General features: G+C 62.3%; 1 protein-coding gene and 1 long non-coding RNA gene across 2 annotated transcripts; one reads left to right on the forward strand and one right to left on the reverse strand.

Moving 5' to 3' along the window:
* Positions 1-408: 408 nt before the first annotated feature.
* Positions 409-18,065, reverse strand: Dbh (dopamine beta-hydroxylase). The gene is made up of 12 exons (XM_046465686.1): positions 17,718-18,065; positions 15,280-15,426; positions 12,968-13,225; positions 11,985-12,161; positions 11,394-11,496; positions 7,738-7,904; positions 5,508-5,651; positions 5,180-5,218; positions 4,576-4,635; positions 2,176-2,303; positions 1,751-1,910; positions 409-946 (listed from the first exon to the last, which is right to left on the reverse strand). Exons 1-12 carry the CDS (start codon positions 18,063-18,065, stop codon positions 815-817), a joined length of 1,863 nt encoding a protein of 620 aa, XP_046321642.1. The 3' UTR covers positions 409-814.
* On the forward strand, positions 589-7,143 carry LOC124107542 (uncharacterized). The gene is made up of 2 exons (XR_006856458.2): positions 589-5,644; positions 5,948-7,143. It is a non-coding gene; the product is annotated as an uncharacterized LOC124107542 (long non-coding RNA).
* Positions 18,066-19,766: the final 1,701 nt, after the last annotated feature.

Below are 19,766 nucleotides of genomic sequence, written 5' to 3' on the forward strand. Positions count from 1 at the left end.
AAGGCTTGGCTCCAACAGCGTGGCAGCCCTGGCACAGCGTCCCCACCCAGCCAGTGGTAACTGTTAACACCCTCTCCCTCAGCTGGCACGCCTTCCCTCCATTTGACGGACGAGGAGACGGAGGGTCACACAGGTGGCAGGCCGGCCCAGGTCTCCCTGAGGGGGAGGCAGTTCTGGTTCTGCCGCGCTCACGGCTCCTTTTCCCCAGGGAGCCAGAGCCAGGATGCCCGCCTGCCTGCGCCGTCTCCCTTCAGGGGGAGGAGGCAGTTCTTGGGCCTTCCCTTTAGGTGGGCGAAAATATCTGTTTACTCCACAGCGGAGCAATTTCCCCGCGCAAGCCTCTAACTAGCTGATGGCCCGTCCTGCCCCTTGGCAGGGGAGCCGCCCACCGGGACACAGGAGCTGCTCTGCAGGGCCATGTTTAGTAGAGCTGTCACTGTACACAGGGACACCAGCCCCCAGCGGGACCAGCAGGGCGGGGCCGCGGGTCGCAGGGGAGCCTGGCTCTCCCAGGAGGCAGCAGGACTTGTGGACCCCAGGCAAGGCCCCCGCGGGGCTCATCCTGACTGGGTCAGCAGGGGTGGACACAGCTGTGTCTACCCAGTCCAGGGCAGGTCAACAGGGAGCCTCCGGGCCATGCAGGGGTCTGGGGGAGGAGGCTGGTGTGGCCCAGGTCTCAGGCAGGGGCTTGGTCCAACCCCTTCACCTGGCACTCAGCACTGCACTGGGGGTCCCCTGGGGGGGCTTCAAGCATGCGGATGGACAGGGCTGGGTGGGCCACTGGGACACAGGGAGGAGGGTTGGAGGCTCCCTTTCAAGCTTTGCCACGACCAATGTTGACCACCGTGGGGCCAGCGGGGCTCTGGGTCCCATGGGTGGGGCAGTGCGGGGTGGGCTCTTCCAGGGTGGAGACAATCTTAGGCAGCGGCTGCAGGTCCCATTCCCCCTGCAAGGAAGGCACAGAGCAGGCTGAGGCTCAGGCGGGCAGGTGCCCAGCAGCCTCCTGTCTTACCCGCACACTCCTCTCGACCTAGACTGGACTCCCATTCCTCTAAGCTGCCCTTGGGGTGCCCTCCTGGGTTGAATGCTCCCCCCCACGCCCCTTTGGGAGCCTAGGAGCCCCCAGACCCCCACGTAATCCCCACCCTAACGCAGCGCTCCAGCCCCATGCAGGCTCTGAGGTCCAGGCCTTGTTCCGAAGGAGGAGAGGCCGCGTCAGAGCGTTTTCTCCCGCCCTGCTGGCCAGCCCTGCCCGGGGTGCTGGATTGTGTGATCTAGAAGTTAATCCAGCTCCCCAGAACCCCAGGAGAGGCCAGCTTCCCAGATGTCCCGGCGCCCAGCTCAGCATGGCCCTGGCCTCCCGGCCAGCAGCTTGGCCGCAGGCTGCTCGGCTGGGCACGAATTAAGTGCCGTTGGATCCCTGTAGGCGGAGGAGCCTGCTTGGGCTGCAGACTGGGGTGTCTGCTGCCCCCGCCCCCAGCGCTGTATTTTTAGGCTCGTGGGAAGCTGCTGGTGCCCGCTCACACCCCACATCAGCTGTCTCCCAGGGGCCTCTGCTCCCTGCTGTCCGTCCATCTGGCCTGTCCCCCTGGTGGTTTTCTCCATCCCTCCCGCGAGTGCTTCAAGTCAGCTGTTTGGGGTGCGGGCCCCTCGCCCGCCGGGGCCCTCCTCGGGCCTGGGGAGACCTGGGCGCGTGGTGTGGGCAGTGGCGGGTGCTGGCTGGCCTTGGAGGTGGAGAGGCCAGGGCTACCTGGAAGCGGACGGCCGAGGACCTGTTGCAGTGCATGGAGATGGGCGCGAAGGCGTAGAGCGCCCTCAGCACGTCGCGGCTGAAGGAGTTCCAGGGCACGGAGGCAAACTGCTGCGGGACGGTGGCCTGGGGGCAGGTGCAGACGTCCTCGCTGTTGAACCTGGCGGGGACAGTGCGGGAGATGACAGGGAGCCCGCAGGATGCAGGTGAGGCCCGCCGGTGGCCCCGTGCCACCTGCTCCCCAGCCCAGTGTCCTGGCCCCTCCACGCTGGCAGTGGGCTTGTCCCTGGCCTGCACCAGCTGGTCGCAGCCAGGGGACTGACTAGTGATTCTGTCACTGTCACTGGCACCTCCTGAGTGCCACCCTGCTCCAAGAAGCAGCCTGGGTCCCGCCACGGTCCCTGGGGCAGAGTCAGGACACTCGCCTGTTCACCAGGTGGAAGTACTTCTGCAGGAAGCCGGGGTCCACGGCGCTCTTGCACAGCTCCAGGTGGGTCTGGGGGTAGTAGTGCACATAGTTGACGCACATCTCCTCCAGGATCCCAAAGCCGCCCTGCAAGGCCAAGGAGACCCGTCAGCCTGGCCGTCACCCTGCCCGTGGTCCCCAGCAGTTTCCCATGCACACTGTGCCCGCATCTGCGCCTGCTGGCAGCACAGTGTCGGGCAGCGCACCCCCACCCCATGGAGCAGGGGACAGAGTCCCGCCCCACAGGCTCCCTTCCTTGGCAGGCGCAGGCGGCCAACAAGCATCAGTAAACCCACACTAGTGGTGATGGTGCCCTGATGAGGGGACGGGGCCGCGGACAGGGCCGCTGTTATGCCCGTCCATGGCTGTAGGTAGCGGATCTCGGGGAGGACGAGGGGCAGCCCTGGGCTGGCTTCAAAGTCCATGGCAGCAGGATGGTGGCCAGGAGCTGTCCCTGGGGCTTCTAGCAAGGGCAGCAAGTAAGGAGCACCCTTCCACCGCCAACAGCCACTGGCCATCGGTCACTCCCACAGCTTGGCTCTGACAGTGGCCAGAAGCCTCTCCTGGCCTCCAGCTGCCCAGCCCTCACCTGCATGGCTCTGCCTCTGGACGCTCACTGTCCAGTGCACAAGGAGCTCCTGCCTAGAGGCACATGGTGTGAGGCTGCCTGGCACAGGACAGCCTGCCCCGTTAGGGCCGGGCCTCGTGAAGCCCAGCAGGTGGGATGTGTTGGAGCCCTGCCCCAGAGCAGTCGGCTACCTCCAAGCCTCGGTGGGTGCCTGCAAAGCTCCCTGGCCTCCGAGCTGTGGCCCTGAACCCAGAGAAGTTGTCCCCAGATCCAGAGGGAGCAGGGAGGCAGGAGCAGCACAGCCTCAGGGCCCGGGTTAGACCCAGCAGACCTCAGCCCGAGACCCTGGGCCAGCGTCTTCCCGCTCTGGGCCTCTGTGGCTCCCAGGACGGAGCAGAGACTCCTGCTAAGTAGGGGTGGAGAGGACAAGGCCACCCACTGACGGACACATCACGGTGACGTGCCACCTCGTGGGAGCAGAGCATGGGCAAGCTGAGCTCTGTTGGATCCCAATGCCCTGCAACATGGACAGAACTGGAAACTGCCCAGAGCAGGAGGCCAGGCCCAGAGGCCACACGGTCCTAGGCCAGTTACGAGAACTACCCAGATTGGCCACTCCAGAGGCAGAAGGCAAGCAGAGTAGCCAGGCTGGGCAGGGCCTGCAGGGCGACAGCTCAGGGTGAGTTTCTTCCGGGGTGGTGAGGGCCTCTAACATTGGCTGTGGGCATGGCTGGGGGTGTCGGGGGCTGTACCAAGGTCACTGGATCAGGGACCTACATGAGCGAGTGGTGTGGCGGTGGATCACAGCTCCGTGATGCCATCAAAGATAGCCGTGACCTAGTCACAGAGATGGACTGACCGTGCGCTGCTGCATCAGGGTGGGGGCAGAGTCGAGGGCTCAGGTGCTGGGTGGGATGCCACCCAGGTCTGGTCCCCTGAACCTCGGGACTCACGGATGAGTCCTGCCTGCTGCCATGCCAAGCCAGCAGGCTAGACCCACTGCCCCGCCTGCCCAGCGGAGACCACGTTCTCGCCACCGTCTCACCTGTCCTTGAGGAGGTCCTTCCCATCAGCTGCTCCCCCTCCTTGGGCTGCCCACAACCCCGCCAGAATGAGGCCTTCACATCCCTGCAGTCTCCAGTCACCCGTGCCCACTGATGCCCATCCGTGCTTCTACCCTCCCCGGCCAACGCCCTCCATCCGTCTCCGTCCCCTGGGCCTTCCTGCACACAGCCTGCCCCCCGGAGGCTGCCACCACCCTCTCCACCTTGCCACCTCCACCTTCTCTGGTCTCCGTGTGGTGCCGCTTTGGTGGTGAGGTTTCCGTGGCCCTAGCTCCCGGGCCACTCTCTGCTTTTCTGTTTCTACTATGATGCTGCTTGTCACTTAGGGCCAGTGGTTTGGTGCCCCGGTGGACTCGGCCCCACAGGGCCTCCTGGCTCCTCCCACACCCAGCCCAGTGCCGGGCACACAGGTGCCAACACGGCCTCTGTGGGAGCTCTGAGTCGGCAGCGGAGCAGCCAGCGGAGCTTGTGCCGGGCAGAGCTGGCGCTACCACCACATTCCCCACTCAAAGGGGCTGGCGCGGCTGAGGTTTGCCCAGCTAACACACTGCCTGGGGCTGCCAACGCCACGGCCTGGGACCAGACTGAGAATGGTGGTTGATGGAAGGAGAGAGGGAGGGACCCGCTCCCTCTGGAGGAGGTGGGACTCGGCCAGGGGCAGTGTCAGGAAGTAGGCGCCCCCCCCCCCGTTGTGCTCCAGGAAGGCAGCTGGGGGTGGGGGACTTACCACAGTGGCCAGCTTCCTGTCCTCTGTGTTGTATGTGCAAGAAGTGATGAGCACGTCTCCCTGGAACAAGCCAGTGATGGGTCAGCACCGCCAACCGGGGGCAGGCGCTGGGTCCACATGTGGCCCACCCCTGTGAGAGTCAGTGTGCCACTTGCCCACCACGAGGAAGCCCTGTACACAGGAGCGCAATCTGAGTGTCCACATGGATGCCAGCCCTCGGGGGTGTGGTTAGGGCCTGGCTGTGGTTAGGGCCTGGCCCAGGGGCGTGCAGGTTGGCTGGTCACCTCACAGCCCGAGTCCCCACCTGGACAGGGTTTGCCTTGGGTGCTACCAGCCGTCCTACCTCAATACTCTCACCTCTGCCTGAAAGCTATGGACTTGGAGTTCTGCTGACCAAGCTGGAGGACACCCACCTCTCTGATGCCCTCAGTGTTCCTTTCTGATGCCCTCTATGCAGCACCATGTGTCCCACCTGAGGTGGCCCAGGTCCCATGCTACCCATGGCTCTCTGCCCTGCCCTGTGGATTTCCCTTCCCCATCACCGTCTGTCTCCCTCCTCCAGGGAAAACACCCCCCACTCCGGCCAGCCTGCCCGGGCACTCACCTGATGGACAGACACGACCTTCTTCAACATGCGGATCTCCTGGCATGGGGGAAAAGGGGGCGTCAGAGGGCTCTGGCCCTCCTCCATTAACTTCCCCCTGGGAGTCGGCTCTGATCTGGCCTCCCCAGGGCTGCCAGGCTTGGCTAAGTGTGGGCTCTGGTCAGCGGGTGAGCCTGGGGCCAGAAGGCAGCTGTCCAGGATGTGTCTCTCCCTGGTCCTGGTGGCATGTGGCAGGCCCTCCCCAGACCAACACCAAGGGGCTGGGGAAGATGCCCCAGCATAGCGCCCCTCAGCGGAAACGGAAGGAGGCGTGACCCCTCCCCCCTACCTGGAAGTGAGGGCTGTAGTGGTTGTCCCTGTTCACAATCTCTGTCTCCCGGCCGTCCCGGACCAACACGGTGACCACCTTCCTCCCGGTCAGATGCGTGTGGAGTTGAGAGGCGAAGATGTGGACCCCCGAGGAAGGTAGGGCCTGCGGGCGGGAGGAGCGGTCAGGACGTGCTCTCGGCTTCCGTCTGGCTCTTCCTCTGGTCGGGTTGGTCTCCTGTCTTGCTGCCACTGGCCACTGGCCCTGCCCTTCGATCAGTGAGACTTGTGTGCTTGCAGTGCTGTGAGCACTGGGGACCCTCAGGGCCTGTCGGGGACCCTTTGGCCTCCTGACACTGTCCACTGGCTAGAGGTGCTGGTCTGTGCAGGTGCAGGAAGGAGCGTGCTTCCTGGGGATGGCGTCCCAACAGGGTACCTCTCGGCTTTTCTGCCTGACTACAGGTGTCTAGACCACAGGCTCTGACAGCCGGGCGTGTGGCCCCGGAGGGACAAGACACTCCGAGAGCGTCACCTTCAGGAAGCCATCCACATAGATGTGATTTTTCAAAAAGAGCTGGGTCACTTCCACCTGGACACTCTAGTAGAAGGCCGGTCTGCATTCCTGAGGCTGGATGGGTGGTCTCCAGGTAAGAGGGGTCCAAGGGACCTCAGCCCCCCACAGTAGGCAGGGCCGCGGTCACTTTTGCCCAGTGAACCCTGAGGAGGTGAGGCCAGCCCGAGGCCAAAGAGCCTTCTACAGACAGGGAAAGGAATATCCCCAACGGGGACCTTGGGGGTGGAAGACAGTATGCGAGGCAGGGCAGGAAACCATTGTGACCCCCACTTCGAAGCTGCTGCTGCCCAGAGGCACAGCCCTGGAGTCACCCAGACCTGCCTCCCACCTCACCCTGGGGCTGCTGGGGACATGGCCTCCGCAGGCTCTGTCTCCCCCATTGTGAAATGGGCACCAGGACATTTACCTGCCACTCACTGGGAAGCAGAGTCCAATGTTTACAACAGACTGTGAAGTGGCACCCCGTTATCCAAAAGCCCCCGGAAACAGCGGTGGCAAGAGGCCAGGCCCGTGGGAGAAGCCGGGCCAAGCCTGGGAGCCCAGACTCCAGGAAAGAAGAACAGTGGGCACAGGCCCAAGGAGGCCCAGCCCTGGGAGGCCCGGAGGGACCCTGAGCGGCATGGCCGTGTCCGCCTCCCAGGTGGCCGGAAGACATTCAAGAGATGGACAACATGTCGGTCGGGGCATCTCCTTCCACGTGGGCCAAAGCCTGGGGAGGGCTTTCTGCGGCCCTTTGGAGATGTGTTCTGAGGGCAGGTCGAGTCTCGACCTCTGACCCACGTTTCCCCACACACAGGAAATGTCCCTGCAGCTTCTCTGTGGGTGGGACACGGGCCCAGCCCGGCCCAGGAAGGCAGGCGAGGGAGCCTGAGCCGGGCCTCGGGGCTAGTGCACTCAGTGCAGCCTGTGCCCTGTGCCCGCAGAGCCCGGGGCATGCTGGGTGCCCTGCCGCCTCCCAGCCCCACTCTGGTCAGGTTCCTAGAGAAGCCTCCCACTGGGGGGCCGGGGGTGTTACCCAGAGGCTGAAGGCGAGTCCCAGGACTCAATTCACCCAGCAATCTATAAACTACTGTCAACTTCTCAACGCGGTGTTATGTTTTTTCCTCTCTTTTTGGTGCTGGGGATTGAACCACCCAGGGGCGCTGAACCACCGAGCCACATCCCAGCCCTTTTTATTCTGTATTTTGAGACAGGCTCTTGCCAAGTTGCTTAGAGACTTGCTAAGTTGCTGAGGCTGGCTTTGAGCTTGTGATCCTCCTGCCTTAGCCTCCTGAGCCACTGGAGTCGATGTTTTTTAAATGTAAAACAAGACTGTACATTCCCGTGACCTCTGAAGGTGTGAGTCAACATGTAAGAGAAAGCCCCGGAGGGCACGAGGAGCGGTGAGGGCATCTCGGGAGGGGTGCAGAGAGCTTGTCCTTGGGGACATCACCTGCGTTCCTGGGGGTGAGTGTGTGGGGGCCTCCTCATGGAAGGAAAGTGCACTTTAAAGTGCAGGTCATGGAAGCTGGGCATGCGGGCACCTGGGCACGCAGGCACCTGGGCACGTGGGCACCTGGGTGCTTGGGCAGAGCCCCATCAATGCTGGGGAGGCAGATGCAGATGCACCAACACCCTTGGGATCTGGGAACCTCGGTACCCGGCCGCCCACCCTGGCCACCCTGCTGGCCCCACTCACCAGCTGGGTGCACTTGTCCGTGCAGTAGCCGGTCAGGACGAAGGCGGTCTCCTGTGGGGGGATGGCCATCACGGGTGTGTACACTAGGCCCAGCTCCATGATCCCTGCGTCAAAGCGCCGCAGCGTGGCTGTGTAGTAGAGCCGGATGCCCGAGGAGTCGCGCCGGCCTAAGAGAAGGGGGACACGGTTGGCAGAGGCCCCTCAGCAGCCCTGGGCACAAATTGCGCTTAGGACCCCAGCTTCCCTTAGGAGAGCCACACCTCACACCTGCTGACCCCGCCTGATCTGCCAAGAGCCCAGCTTTTGTTCCCACTCCTGTGGACCCAGGGTCTCAGTGCACACATGGGACACCCATGTGCAAACAGCTGTCCTTTCTACCAAAGCTGGTGGACCACGTCACTGTCCTCCGGGGTGACGGCTGGCCGAGGGGTCCTGAGCAGGAGCCTGGGCTGGGGCGGGGCTGCTGTGAGTCTGCATGAGCCTCCAGCCTCACTCGGTCCACAGGGCTCACAGAACCTCTTCCCAAGGAGACCTTGTGTCTCCTGATTGCTTTGCCTGCACCTGGGGGTCCTCTGAGGTTTGGCGAGTCCCTGGACTCCCTGGGAAGGGGCTGGTGGGCAGGGGTCTGGGATGCTAGATCCACAGGAGCAGCCACATAGCCACACGTCCTGCAGCAGCCCTCACCCCCTCCCAGGGTGCCACGCTGGGCAAGTCGGTCAGTGAAGGGCCTTGTACTGGGGCTGCACGGATGGGTGGCCAGACCACGCCCCTGGACACTGGTAGGAACAGAGATGGGCAGGAGAGGCTCCAGGGCTTGGTGCCCCTTGGTGTGTGGGAAAGGGATGTGGATGGGGTGCTCTGTGTCACAGGACACGACTCTCAATGAGCATCCAGTGATGAGCCACGTAGGAAGTTCCAGTCACAGGAGAGGCCAATGGATAGCCTCAGCCTGGTGGGCATCCCTGGGCAGGCAGTGGCCTCTCCTCTCAGCCTTCTGCTGGTCCTTGTGCGGATGCACTTCTGGGTGGGAGAAAGCAGGACAGAGGGGTGCAGGGCCACTGTCTCCCCAGGCCAGGCACTGTCCTCACTGTCCTGTCACTGGTCAGAGTCACGGTCCCCACGTGCACATGAGGAGACAGGATGGATCCTGAATGGGAGGCCCTGGCGGGGCTGGGACCAGAGCCCGGGCTCCCAGCTCCCTGGGGCCACCCTCCAGTCTCTTCCTCCCTCCTGCCGGCCCCCAGCCAGACTCAAACGGCTCCTGCGTCTGTGCCTGAGTTCATCAGAGGATAATAACACAAAGGGGGAGGGGGTGGGTTAAAATTCAGATGGGGATTAAATAATGAGATAATTTGGGGATTTTGATATTTATAGAAAAAGCAGCCCATCTCCAGATTTACAGGGTGACAGGAACATCCTTATGTTGGCAAAGGATCCATAAATACCACCAGATAATCAGGAGGAGACAGACTTCCCTGATGCTTAAGGAGTTTTTGAAAATCCATTTGCTTTCAGGTTTTAAATGAGCAATAAATCCCATATCATGCTAAGGCCTGAGCCGCGTGTCTGCTCTTTGCACGCCGCAGATAGCGCAGTGGGGGCCGAGAGCCCTGCGTGTGCAGCTGGGAAGAGAGCCTCGGGCGGCATCGGCTGAGCGCAGCCCCCGTCACCGGCAGCTGGGAGCACTGGGTGCACGGACGTCCCCCAGCCTCACAGCCCTCATCCATCAGGGTATTTCTGTTCCTCACTGGCACAAATGACAATAAGTGTCATTCAGAGAGAAAGAGAGCGGAGAGAGGGAAAGGAGCTACATATGGTGGATGATGCTGGTACGACAGGGAGAAGGAAATCTGCTCAGCTTCTGATATGGTGTCCAGGGTATTCCCATCCTAGAGGTCAGCTCTGGCTGCTCCACCTTCAGGCACAGGGCCATCAGGCAGATCCCACCCTCTGCCCCAGCTCGGCTCTGAGCCAGGCTGGACCAGCTGTGTTCCCAACATGCTCTGTTTAGCAGTCTCCCTGTCAATGACAGACCCTTCCCTCTCTGGAATGCAGCCCTTGGCTGCTTCCCGTAAGGAGATTCTCCGCATAAAGCAAGGCCCGTGTTAGACACCATAAAGCCACCCCCGCACGTGGACCTCATCCTCTTGGGCTTCCTCACACTTGGCTTGTGCCTCCCCGCTGCGTGGGCCTGTGTGCCTGTCTCATCTCCTTCTGGAAGCTCCTTGAGAGTGTCCTCCTTTCCTGAGGTTCCTCTCCGAGTCTGAAACAGCCCCTCGTGCACATGGGGCCCTCCGCAAACACCGACGGAACTGAACGCATCGTCTGCTTTTCCTAGGCACGCACCCCGCGGGTGAAGCAGGAAGGAGGCAGAGGTGCGTGGTCCCACCCAGACGGTCCCGGGCCAGTCTGGACAACACGGGCTGCTGTCCGAAGCCTCGGCCAGGACGTGAGCTGGGAAAGGACCTCAATCCCGCGCCGTCACTTCCTGGCAAGATGACCAGGGCAGGTCCTCCTCCCTTCTCAAGTCCACCCTACAAGTTGGAGGATGCGATCCCACCCTGCCTACCTACCCGGGGGACCACGAGGACTTGGCCTCTGAGTGTCGAGGTGCTGAGAAGCTCAACAGCACCAACTGAGCTGCCCCCACTGTGTCCTGCTACCAAACCTATGCCGCCCTCTGGGCCAGGAGCAGAACCCCAGGCTGGGAGCCCCTGCCTGCCAAAGGCAGTGGGGAGCCTTCCAGCCAGCCCCGTCGGCCCTCCCTGGTGTGTGCGCACGTGGACAGGAGCTCCCGGCCTGCTCACACCCTCGACAGCTCTGCCTCCGTGTGTTTTGAGAAGCACACAAGGACAATCAGAAAGGCCCCCAGGGACCAGGACCCTGCCCTGGGGACAGCCCTGGAGGCAGTGTCTCCCAGCGGTCAGGGGCAATTACAGGGTTCTGGCAGGGACCACTGCTGACCCTGGAACGTCCTGTCACCCTGCCATGGCCAGGTGCCCTGTCTTGGCCCAGCCTGTTCTAGAGAGGCCAGGGCCATAGCCTGTGGGTACCAGCAGGACCTCAGTAACAGTGGTGGTCAGGGATGGGGGAGCTGATGGTCTGAGCTGCCTCTAACCTCAAGAAGGTGGACTTCCAGGGAACCTCCACCCAGGCCCCGTCCTGCTGCCCCTGAATGCTGGACTAGTGCTGACACCCCAAACTAGCCTCTGGCTCTGCTGTGGAGCAAGGAGAGGGTCTGTGTCTGCCTGGCTGCCCCCACCCTGGCATCCCAGTGACCCGCCGTCTGGAGGCAGCCTGGGAACCAGGCTGGCCTCGAGGCTGTGTGGCCAGGGCTGGGGCATGGACTAGACCTCTTGTCCTCTGGTCCTGCTCGCTGCCCCCTAGTCCCTGCATCTAGAATCCTTGGTTTCCTCATCTACACAGTGGAGATGAAGACACCTCCCGGCCTTGGCACCTGGGATGTGCCATCTGGAGGGCACAGGGCCCGGGGCAGGGCTGCCACATGGGGCAACAGGCCACGCAGCTGGGGGGCCTTGGGGCGGGTGCCTCTCTGAGCACACTGCTCATGCCGCCAACACTTTGGGCTGGAAGCACGGCCAGCCCCAGTGCTCCTAGGAGGGCAGAGCAGGCCTGCAGATGCCCTCCGCTCCTACCTGGGATCTTCAGCGGGTTGTGGTAGTGGACCTCGAGGCGGAGGTACCTGGAGGACCCGGGGCCCCCAAACGCAAGGCCAGCTTCCTCGGGGTAGTAGAACGCCTGCGGAGAGGGGGACAGTCAGACGGAGGAGGAAGACCCACAGCGGGGCAGCCCTGCCGAGGTGCTGGGGTCTGAGCTGGGGCATGGTGTGGCCGGACCCTAGATTAGGGTGACCCTCATCTGCTGCCATCGACATCCCACGGGGACCTGCCAGGCTCTGGACTGACAAAGGCAGACCCCACTTGCCTCCAGCCACCCTGGGGCCACGCTGTGCCCACACCCCGAACTCCAGGGGGAAGCAACTCAGCTCCCAGGTTCACGGAGCAGGGAAAAGTGCCTGGGGCTGGAGAAAGCCCCAGCCCCTGAGGAACGAGGGCTCAGGCCTCCTATGGGCACCTGGGGCTGCTTGGGGCTCAGGCCCCGGTGGCCTCAGGAGCACCCGACAGCCCCCTTCTTGGGGTCTTTGGGGCAGCAGCACTGGGGAAGCCCAGGTGCGGGGAGCAGGACCCAGCCCGGGGAGGACGGGCTGCTGGGCGTGGGCCCCTCACCTTCGCGCCCAGGGCCCAGGCGGCCAGCACATGGCGGCAGTAGCTGAGGCGCTGGGGCTTCATCTTGGAGTCGCAGGGCCCGCTGAAGTGGGGGAAGCTCTCGAAGGTGGCCGTGCACTGGAAGACCTCCATGTGGTGCACCAGGGCCTCGTTGCCCTCGGTGACGATGGGCTCGTACTGCAGACGGACAGGCCACCCTGAGCCCCCGGAGCCCAACACCTCCCACCCGCTCTCCCGTCCACTGGCCTCTGCGGGCCTCCACCTGCCCATCTGTGGAAGGGGAGGGAGGGGACAGCTCCCAGAGCCTCGTCCAGAGCCTGAGGAGGGAGCTGGAGGAAGAGAGCTGGACCACAGGGACCACCTCCTGACGGGGGACAGGAAAGCTTTGTCCTCGTGTATGGGACAACGTCTGGGCGAGGACGCTGGCCATGCTGCTCCATGGGGAGTCAGGGTCCCCAGAGTAGGGCCTGCCCCCAGGCCTTGCTACACAGCCTGGCCACTTGTGCATGCGACTCTGGATGCCCCTCTCCGGGCTGCATTTCTTCCCCAGGGGCCATACACGATGTTTGTCACCGCTGTGAGGAAGTCCCGGCCACCCCAACCAGGCCCACGGTCCACTGTGGATTGCTATGGTCATCACCGTCCTGAGTCCTTTGTAGAGCAACTGGGCTCTGAGCAAAGCTTCCCTGCCGTGGGTGAGGAGGTGGCCTGGCACAGACAGAGCCGGACGGCCGTTCCCGACCCAGGGCAGATGCAAGACCCGAGACCCTGGTTTATTGTTCCCGCAGGGAGCCTGGGCACTCAGAGGCCCAGGGAGGGGTGGGGTGACGGTGACAGGGGACCAGAGGATGACTACTGCCACCGGAGGTGAAGCCCAGGCCCCAGGCCCAGGCACTGGGAGGTCTGCTTAGCAGGACGCGACCCTCCAGGCTAGGGACTGCTGGGGCCTGGCCCCGGGGCAGAGCGGGCCGGACCCCACCTACCATGACAATGTGGTGCCGAGGGAAGCCCTGTGGCAGCTCGGTGATGTAGCACCAGTACGTGGTCTCCTCGCTGGGGATCAGGACGTCGGGGGCACGGATCTCCATCGTGCGTGTGTCCGCAGGCACCGGTGGGGTGGGGACCTCAGGCTTCAGGAGCTGCACCCGCTGCAGCCCCGTGTGCAGGCTTGAGATGTTGATGGCCTCCAGCGACTGGAACGGCTCCTCCAGGATCCCATACACCAAGTGGACAGTGCCATCCTGCAGCCCAGACAGGGCCCAGTCAGTCGCTCACTCAGCCCCCAGAGTGGGCTCTTGCTCACCACAGGGGAGGCATGTCCCTGCCCAGCCACACTCACCAGGGGGCGTGCTTCACTCTGGGCTCTGCAGACGATAGGACCTTTGAGGCCCTGCCTGGCTCTAGCTGACCACCCCAGAACCTCCTGTCAGCACCATGCATCAAATGCAGTGTGATTTCTACCCACGTGCCATCCACCTTCAGAGGTGAGGACAACTACTCACTTGTCCCTGTGAGGAATTAATGTGTGCAAAGGGACAAATAGAGAAGCAAAGAAGACAACAGGCAGAGGTTTGCCAGGTGACGTGGGCGTCTGCCCAGAAAAGCCCCAGGGATCAGCAGAGGGGGCCCTCAGGGAGGAGGTGGGCTGCAGCCAGCAAAGCCGTGGGGGCGGGGCTAGCCCGCCCTTGGGGGAGAAGAGCCCCAGGCCACGTGTGGAGGTGGAGCTGAGGCACCTTTTGGCCAGCTGGTTTGGGTCTTGCTTTTGTGCTGTCCCTCTTTCCATGCCCCTGTTTCTGCCTTGTGGGATGGGAATGTTCACCGGGTGCCTTTAAGTACTGGCTCCATGGAACTTGCCTTGGGTTTTTACAGGGGCTCATGCTGACAGTCTGCCTTGGGTCTCGGGGACGTGGACTTGGGGTAATGCTGAAACTCTGAAGACTGGGGGGACTCTTGAAAGTGGACTAAACGCACTTTACATTGTGAGACAAGCGTGAGCTTTGGGGGGCCAAGGGTGGACAATTATGGTTTAGATATAAGGTGTCCTCGAAAAGCTCAAGTGGGAGACAATTCAGGAAGCTCGGCGGTGGGATGGTCAGGCGGTGGGGCCTCGACCCAGCCAGCGCAATAGTCCCCTGGTGGGGATAACCGGGTGACTGTAGGTCACAGAGCGTGGCTGGAGGAGGTGGTCACTGGGGCTGTGCCTTTGGGGTTTATGTTTTGTCCTTTTTGAGAGGGTCTCTCTCTCCCTCTGTCTCTCTGCTTCTTGGTGGCCATGTCCTTACCTGCTTTCCCCTGCCACATCCTTCTGCCATGATGTCCTGCCTCACCTTGAGCCCCAAGGAAAGGAGCTGGCTTCCTATGGACTGAGACCTCTAAAACCAAGAGCCCCAAATAACCTTCTCCCCCTCTAATGCCTCTCATCAGGTCTTCTGGTCACAGCGTGTAACAGCCGACTAAAGCAGCCTGTGCTGCTGCCAGCTCCAGCCCGCCCTTGCCTGGCCCTCTCCTGGCTCCTGCTTCTGCCTTTACCAGGCCTGATGCTCCCCACAGGCCAGCACGCCGTCCTGGCCCCCTCCCCAGGAACCGCAGGAACGTCTCCCTCAATGGCACTAGTGGCTCCTCTGTAAATCAAGACCTGGGCACAAACTGCCAGCCGTCTTCCCCGCCATGCTGAAGGATTCACAGGATGGTGGACATCAGAGTGGACCAGCAAGTCAAAGGGTCTTGTCTTCCAGGGCAAGGGGGACTGCCTTTATCTGACGGGGGCTCTTGGAGCAACGTAAGGAACACACAGTGTTTGAGATCTGTGTCCTGGCCCTGGACTCCTGGCCCCGTTCGGGTCTTATGTGATCATGCTGTCCCCCTCTCTTTCACACATGGGCAAATGGAGGTCTGGTGGAGAAAGGGGCCTGCCTGAGTCCACAGCACGCTGTCAACAGGGCGGGTTGGAAAGCCAGGTTTCCTGGCCCTTTCCCAGATCCCACTGACATTGATGGGCCAGGGAGAAAGCCCCGGTGCATGATCTAGTCCCTGCTAGAGTTCTGTGGGAAGACCCCCGTCCAGAAAGCATGTTGCTACATATCCCCAAAGAGCTGCTTCTTTGAGGGTTCTGGAGCTGCCGGCAGAGCAGGACCCTCCCACACGGCCTTGACCTACCCGGGGACTGGGGCCACCCGGCTGGCTTTCTGCATGACAGCCCAGGCCCCAGACTTCGCAGGAGGAGACCTGGCAGCCCGATCCTGGGATGCAGGTGTGGTCCTGCAGCCCACACCCTCCTGGGCTAGGGCTTCCCTACCTCGATGAGGTAGTCCTTGGGGTCACAGGTGGCAAAGGGTCTCTTGAAGAGCAGGACCAGGCCGTCCGGGGTGCCCTGTGCCTGCAGCAGCTGGTAGTCCTGATGGTTGTCCAGGTGGACCCGCCCCTTCTGGTCACTCCAAGCGTCCTGCGGAAACAGGCTCAGGCGGAGCGGGAAGGAGCCCATCGGAGGGACACTGCAGCAGGGCTGGGGAGCCTCTGGGCCCCGCTCCCCACTCACTCCCTGTGGGGGCCTCATCCACTTTCTTTCTCTTTTTTTTAAAAATGATTCTGTGGGTCACATCCGGGGCCTCATGCCTGCTGGGCAAGTGCTCTACCACTCGGTCACACCCCTGGTCCCCACGACCACTTTCTAAGTCTACTTCCGCGTGGGGACGTTGGGGCTGAGCCCCACTCCACCCTCTTCCTCTTTCCTCTGTGGCCCTGAATCTGGGCTATCAAATGCCACCCTGGGAATCAGGTTCCTGGGCCCGGGGGTGAGACCCAGGAATCTGCCTTGTTAAGAAAGTGCCTGAGGCTTCCCCCAGGGCACAGGCCACCTCTCACTGCTCTAGAAGGGGCGGGTCATGGGGCCAGGAGGAGAGAGACAGATGGGGAGGAAGAGGGGGACCAGGTGCAGCATTTAAGGTGGCACTCATTCCAGGTGCCCCTCGACTCAGGCAAGCAGGAGAGCAGGTGCCACCTCAAATACTGCACCCGAGGCGTCTCTCACTTCACCCATGCCCACCCAGCCTGGCCTGGAGAGGGGAACTGAGGCCCAGGGAGAAGGGGAACCTGGATCACTGGCCCCGTCTCCCTCTCCCATTGCTCCCCCGGCCCTGGGCTCCAAGGCTCAGGGACACATCATGGGCTCCAGGCCAGAGCAGGGGACAGCAATGCACCTGGGGAGAACCTTCCCCAGCAAGCAGGCCTCTCTGGATTCAAGAAGGCCACGGGCCCCTGCCAGAAGGAGTTGGTTGTGTTTCTTTTTAATCCTGCATCCGGGGCTACAGCGTGTTTCTTCATTTCCTTGAGAGGAAGGAAGGAAGGAAGGAAGGAAGGAAGGAAGGAAGGAAGGAAGGAAGGAAGGAAGGGATGAATGAATGAATGGAGGGAGAGAGGGAGGGAAGGGAGGGAGGGAGGGAGGGAGGAGGACAGACTTTGCAGTGTTTCCTAAAGGACAGCAGCAGAGTGAAGCCCCTGCGTGGGGCCCTGTCACCTGCAGGAGGACCTGCTTGACCTGGGCAGAGGCTGGAAATGTAGAATATACCAAGTGAACAGGTTGCTGCGGGAGGAGCCCGAGTCTCACATTTGCTTTCATAGGAATTTGTTGTGCAGATGAACCTGGTGGTGTGCAGAAAGGGGAGGCTCCCGGTCCCCCATAGCTGGGAAACGCGGCAGGTGCGGCTCCCCGAGAAAGGAGCCCTGTGCCCAGATCCGGGACAAACTGTAAGCAGCAGGGCTCAGCTGCGCCCCTAGAGGGCTTGTGGCTCAGGGTGGGCTGTGACCCAGGCCACCATGCAGCCCAGCTCTACCCTGAGGAAATGGCTCCAGTTGGCCTCACCTGTGAAGTGGCCAGTGTGTGCGTCTGGCCGGCAGGCCAGGCTGCAGGAAGGCACGGGGTGAGCCCGGCTCTAGGGGTGTTGGTCAGCAGCTCCTGTGACCCACCCATGGAGGATGAGCCTCCCCCAGCTCCTGTCCCAAGCAGGAGCTGGCTGTGCAGCTCAGATCCAGGCAGGCCCCCCGCCCCCCGTGCTCTTGACCCCTGTGCCGAGGTCCTGGAGCCAGCTGGGCTTATCTGCAGAGGCCCTGGTGGCCAGTCCGTCCTCTGGCAGCCCCTTTCCCCCTTCCTCTGGAGACCTCTGCAGCCTATTGGGGCCCCAATGGCCACTTCAGTTTGAAGGAGGGTTGTCCCCTTCTGCCACACTTGAAGGCAAGAGTAGAGGTGACTTTTGAATGGATGGGGCCACGAACCCGCCCCAACAGCCTGAGCTTGGCTGGCTGCGCTGGTTCCCTGCTGGGGAGTGGGGATGGCGTCCACTCCTGTTCTGACACCCCATGTGTGGCGCAGGTCCCTGCACTGTGCTCATGCCACCGGCTGTGCTACCACAGGCCACCACGTGGGCCAGGCCCCTGTGTGGGGTGTGCTCAGGTGTGGTGTGGGGCACCAGCTGCAGTTACCTCCTTGGGATTGCTACACCCCATTATTTGGAGTGAGCAGCCAAGGACCATAGAGAGCATCTCTTTCCCATTTTACCTGAAGTCAGTGTCCCCACGACGCCTAAGCTGGGGACACAGACCCGCCCAGATCAGAGTGAGCCCAAGTGCACAGAGGCAGTGGGGAGCCTTCCTCTGCTGGACCAAGGAGGGGGAGCCAGGAGGAAGGTCGGGGGCACTGGGGAGGGGAGGGGTCTGAACGCCAGGAGGGAGGAGACCTACCGCAAAGTAGGAGCGGCCCCCATCTGTCCAGAGCACGACGAGGTCAGCGTTCTCCAGCTCTCCACGGTCCGACATCCCAAACAGGACCCCGGCCTTGAGCCCCCGAACCAGGAGCTGGAAGTGGACATCCTCCTGGACGTAGCTGACGTTCCATGAGAGCTCCAGGGTCCCCTCGGGGTCCAGGGGGATATGGTAAGGAAAGGGGCTCTCTGGGGGCACTGAGCCCTGCAGAGCGGCCACCAGGATGACCAGAAAGATGGCCACCGCTGTGCCATACATGGAGGCAGCCTCGCGCATGTTGGGACCGGGAATGCTGGCCCAGCGACACCGACGGCTGGTGGCCTGCATGGCTGGGGAGAGCTTGCAGCCCACCTGGCCATTTATGCCCTGGCCCTGTGGGGGTGGGCCCAGGCTGCACCCGTAATCACATTTGTCTGGTGGGAATTCAATTGTCCTGGTGGCCCTCCCACCAACCTGTGCCCCAGGCCAAACGCTTTGCCTCCACAATCCCCTAATTGGCGCTAATGACACATGGACATCATCAGTGGGAATCGAAGCTGACCAGCTGATGTTCTTCTGAATCGTCTCTGAAGAACTGTCCAGGAAGCAGCCTCCCTGCGGCCATAGGCCTTGGACACCCTTTGGCTGGGCACTGCTGACCGCCTTGCGGGCTGTCTGGTCCCATCCCCACCCTGAATGAGCAGGCGGAGGTGACCTGTGAGTGACAAGCCCCTGGCTGCTGTGGCCTGGCCCAGTGGGATACAGGTTCCTCCAGTCCTGTGGGGTGGGCCGATTTCAAACTAAAAATAAGACAATCCCCAAATAGTCTGTGTTTGGGCGCGCTGTGGGCCGGCTGTCCCCGCTTCTGTCTCCTTGTTCCCCCACCGGCTCCAGCTGGCAACAGGGCTGCTCAGGAGGGGGTGCTCCCTGGAGGCAGGTTGGCCTGGGGTGTGGTGCTGGGGAGGCAGCCCAGGTGCATCTCTGGGGCAGATGGAGAGGGGACGCCTGGGGAATGGGCAGACAGCAGGGGACAGCAAAGGAGGGTGAGGGACAGATCTGCTCCCCATCTCTGGGCCTTCCAACCCACGCCTTCCTCTTGCCCTGAGCAAACCTGGCCTGAATTTGCCCCCGTTCAGGCCAGCTGACTCTTTCCCATGCCAACCACAGAGCTCTGTGCAGATCTGCCCAGGCCCCAAGTGTCACCCTCCCCACTGCCCTGGCTCAGTCCCATCCCTCTCGAGCACAGTAGATGGGCACACGCTGTCACTCTAGCGAGTTCCGCTTAACCAGCTGCCGCCCTGCCCCCTGCACTGGTCTGGGGAGGTGGGTGTCTCCAATGGGCCATGAACGCCCCTCCCTCACTTCCTTCCCTCCCGTTTCTCCTCTTTGGAGAAGCAAAGAATCCTTCCTTAGGGACACATTGATATCGTGGCCCTTAACTTTAAGTCCTCAAATATTCCCCAGGGTGAATCCAGTTGTGCCATGAGCTCATGTTCTTGAACGCATGTCAAATTTAGAGAAAGTTCTAGATTTCCCCTAGGGACGCTTGGGGGAACTATAGGGCACAGGCACCGTGAGGTGGGGCACGGCCTCCTGGGGCAGGCAGGTGCCGTTCTGCACAGGAAGTGGGAGCTCCAGCCCAGCTCACGGTCAGCCCTTTGGCCATCTATCTCATGGGCAGCGAGGAGGCCCTCCTGGGCCCTAGCTGGGCACGCTTGGAGAGGAATTTCCAGCCAGAGCCTCTGCCCACTTGGAGGTGAGGAAGTTGAGCATCAAGGATCACGGCTCCCTCCAGCTCCCTCCAACCCAGCAAGGCGGAGCACAGGCCTGATACCAGATCAACGGTTGCCGAGCTCAGGGAGGGAAGTCTCGTGCAGCTCGGCTCTTAGTAAACAGCAGAGTGCTGCGCACACGTTTATTTTTAACAAGATTCAAAAGCGTTCTTTCTCCAGCTCAGAACCGGGTTGACAGAAATGATTCAGCTGATTTCAGAAGTAACAATTACCAAGTCCCCGTAATTAGCAGGAGGCAGGGACCGGGCCTGCACGG

This window comes from Marmota monax, unplaced genomic scaffold, assembly GCF_021218885.2.
Source record: "Marmota monax isolate L192 unplaced genomic scaffold, Marmota_monax_Labrador192_F-V1.1 WCK01_AAM20220418_F8-fsc00167, whole genome shotgun sequence".
Taxonomy (NCBI): domain Eukaryota; kingdom Metazoa; phylum Chordata; class Mammalia; order Rodentia; family Sciuridae; genus Marmota; species Marmota monax.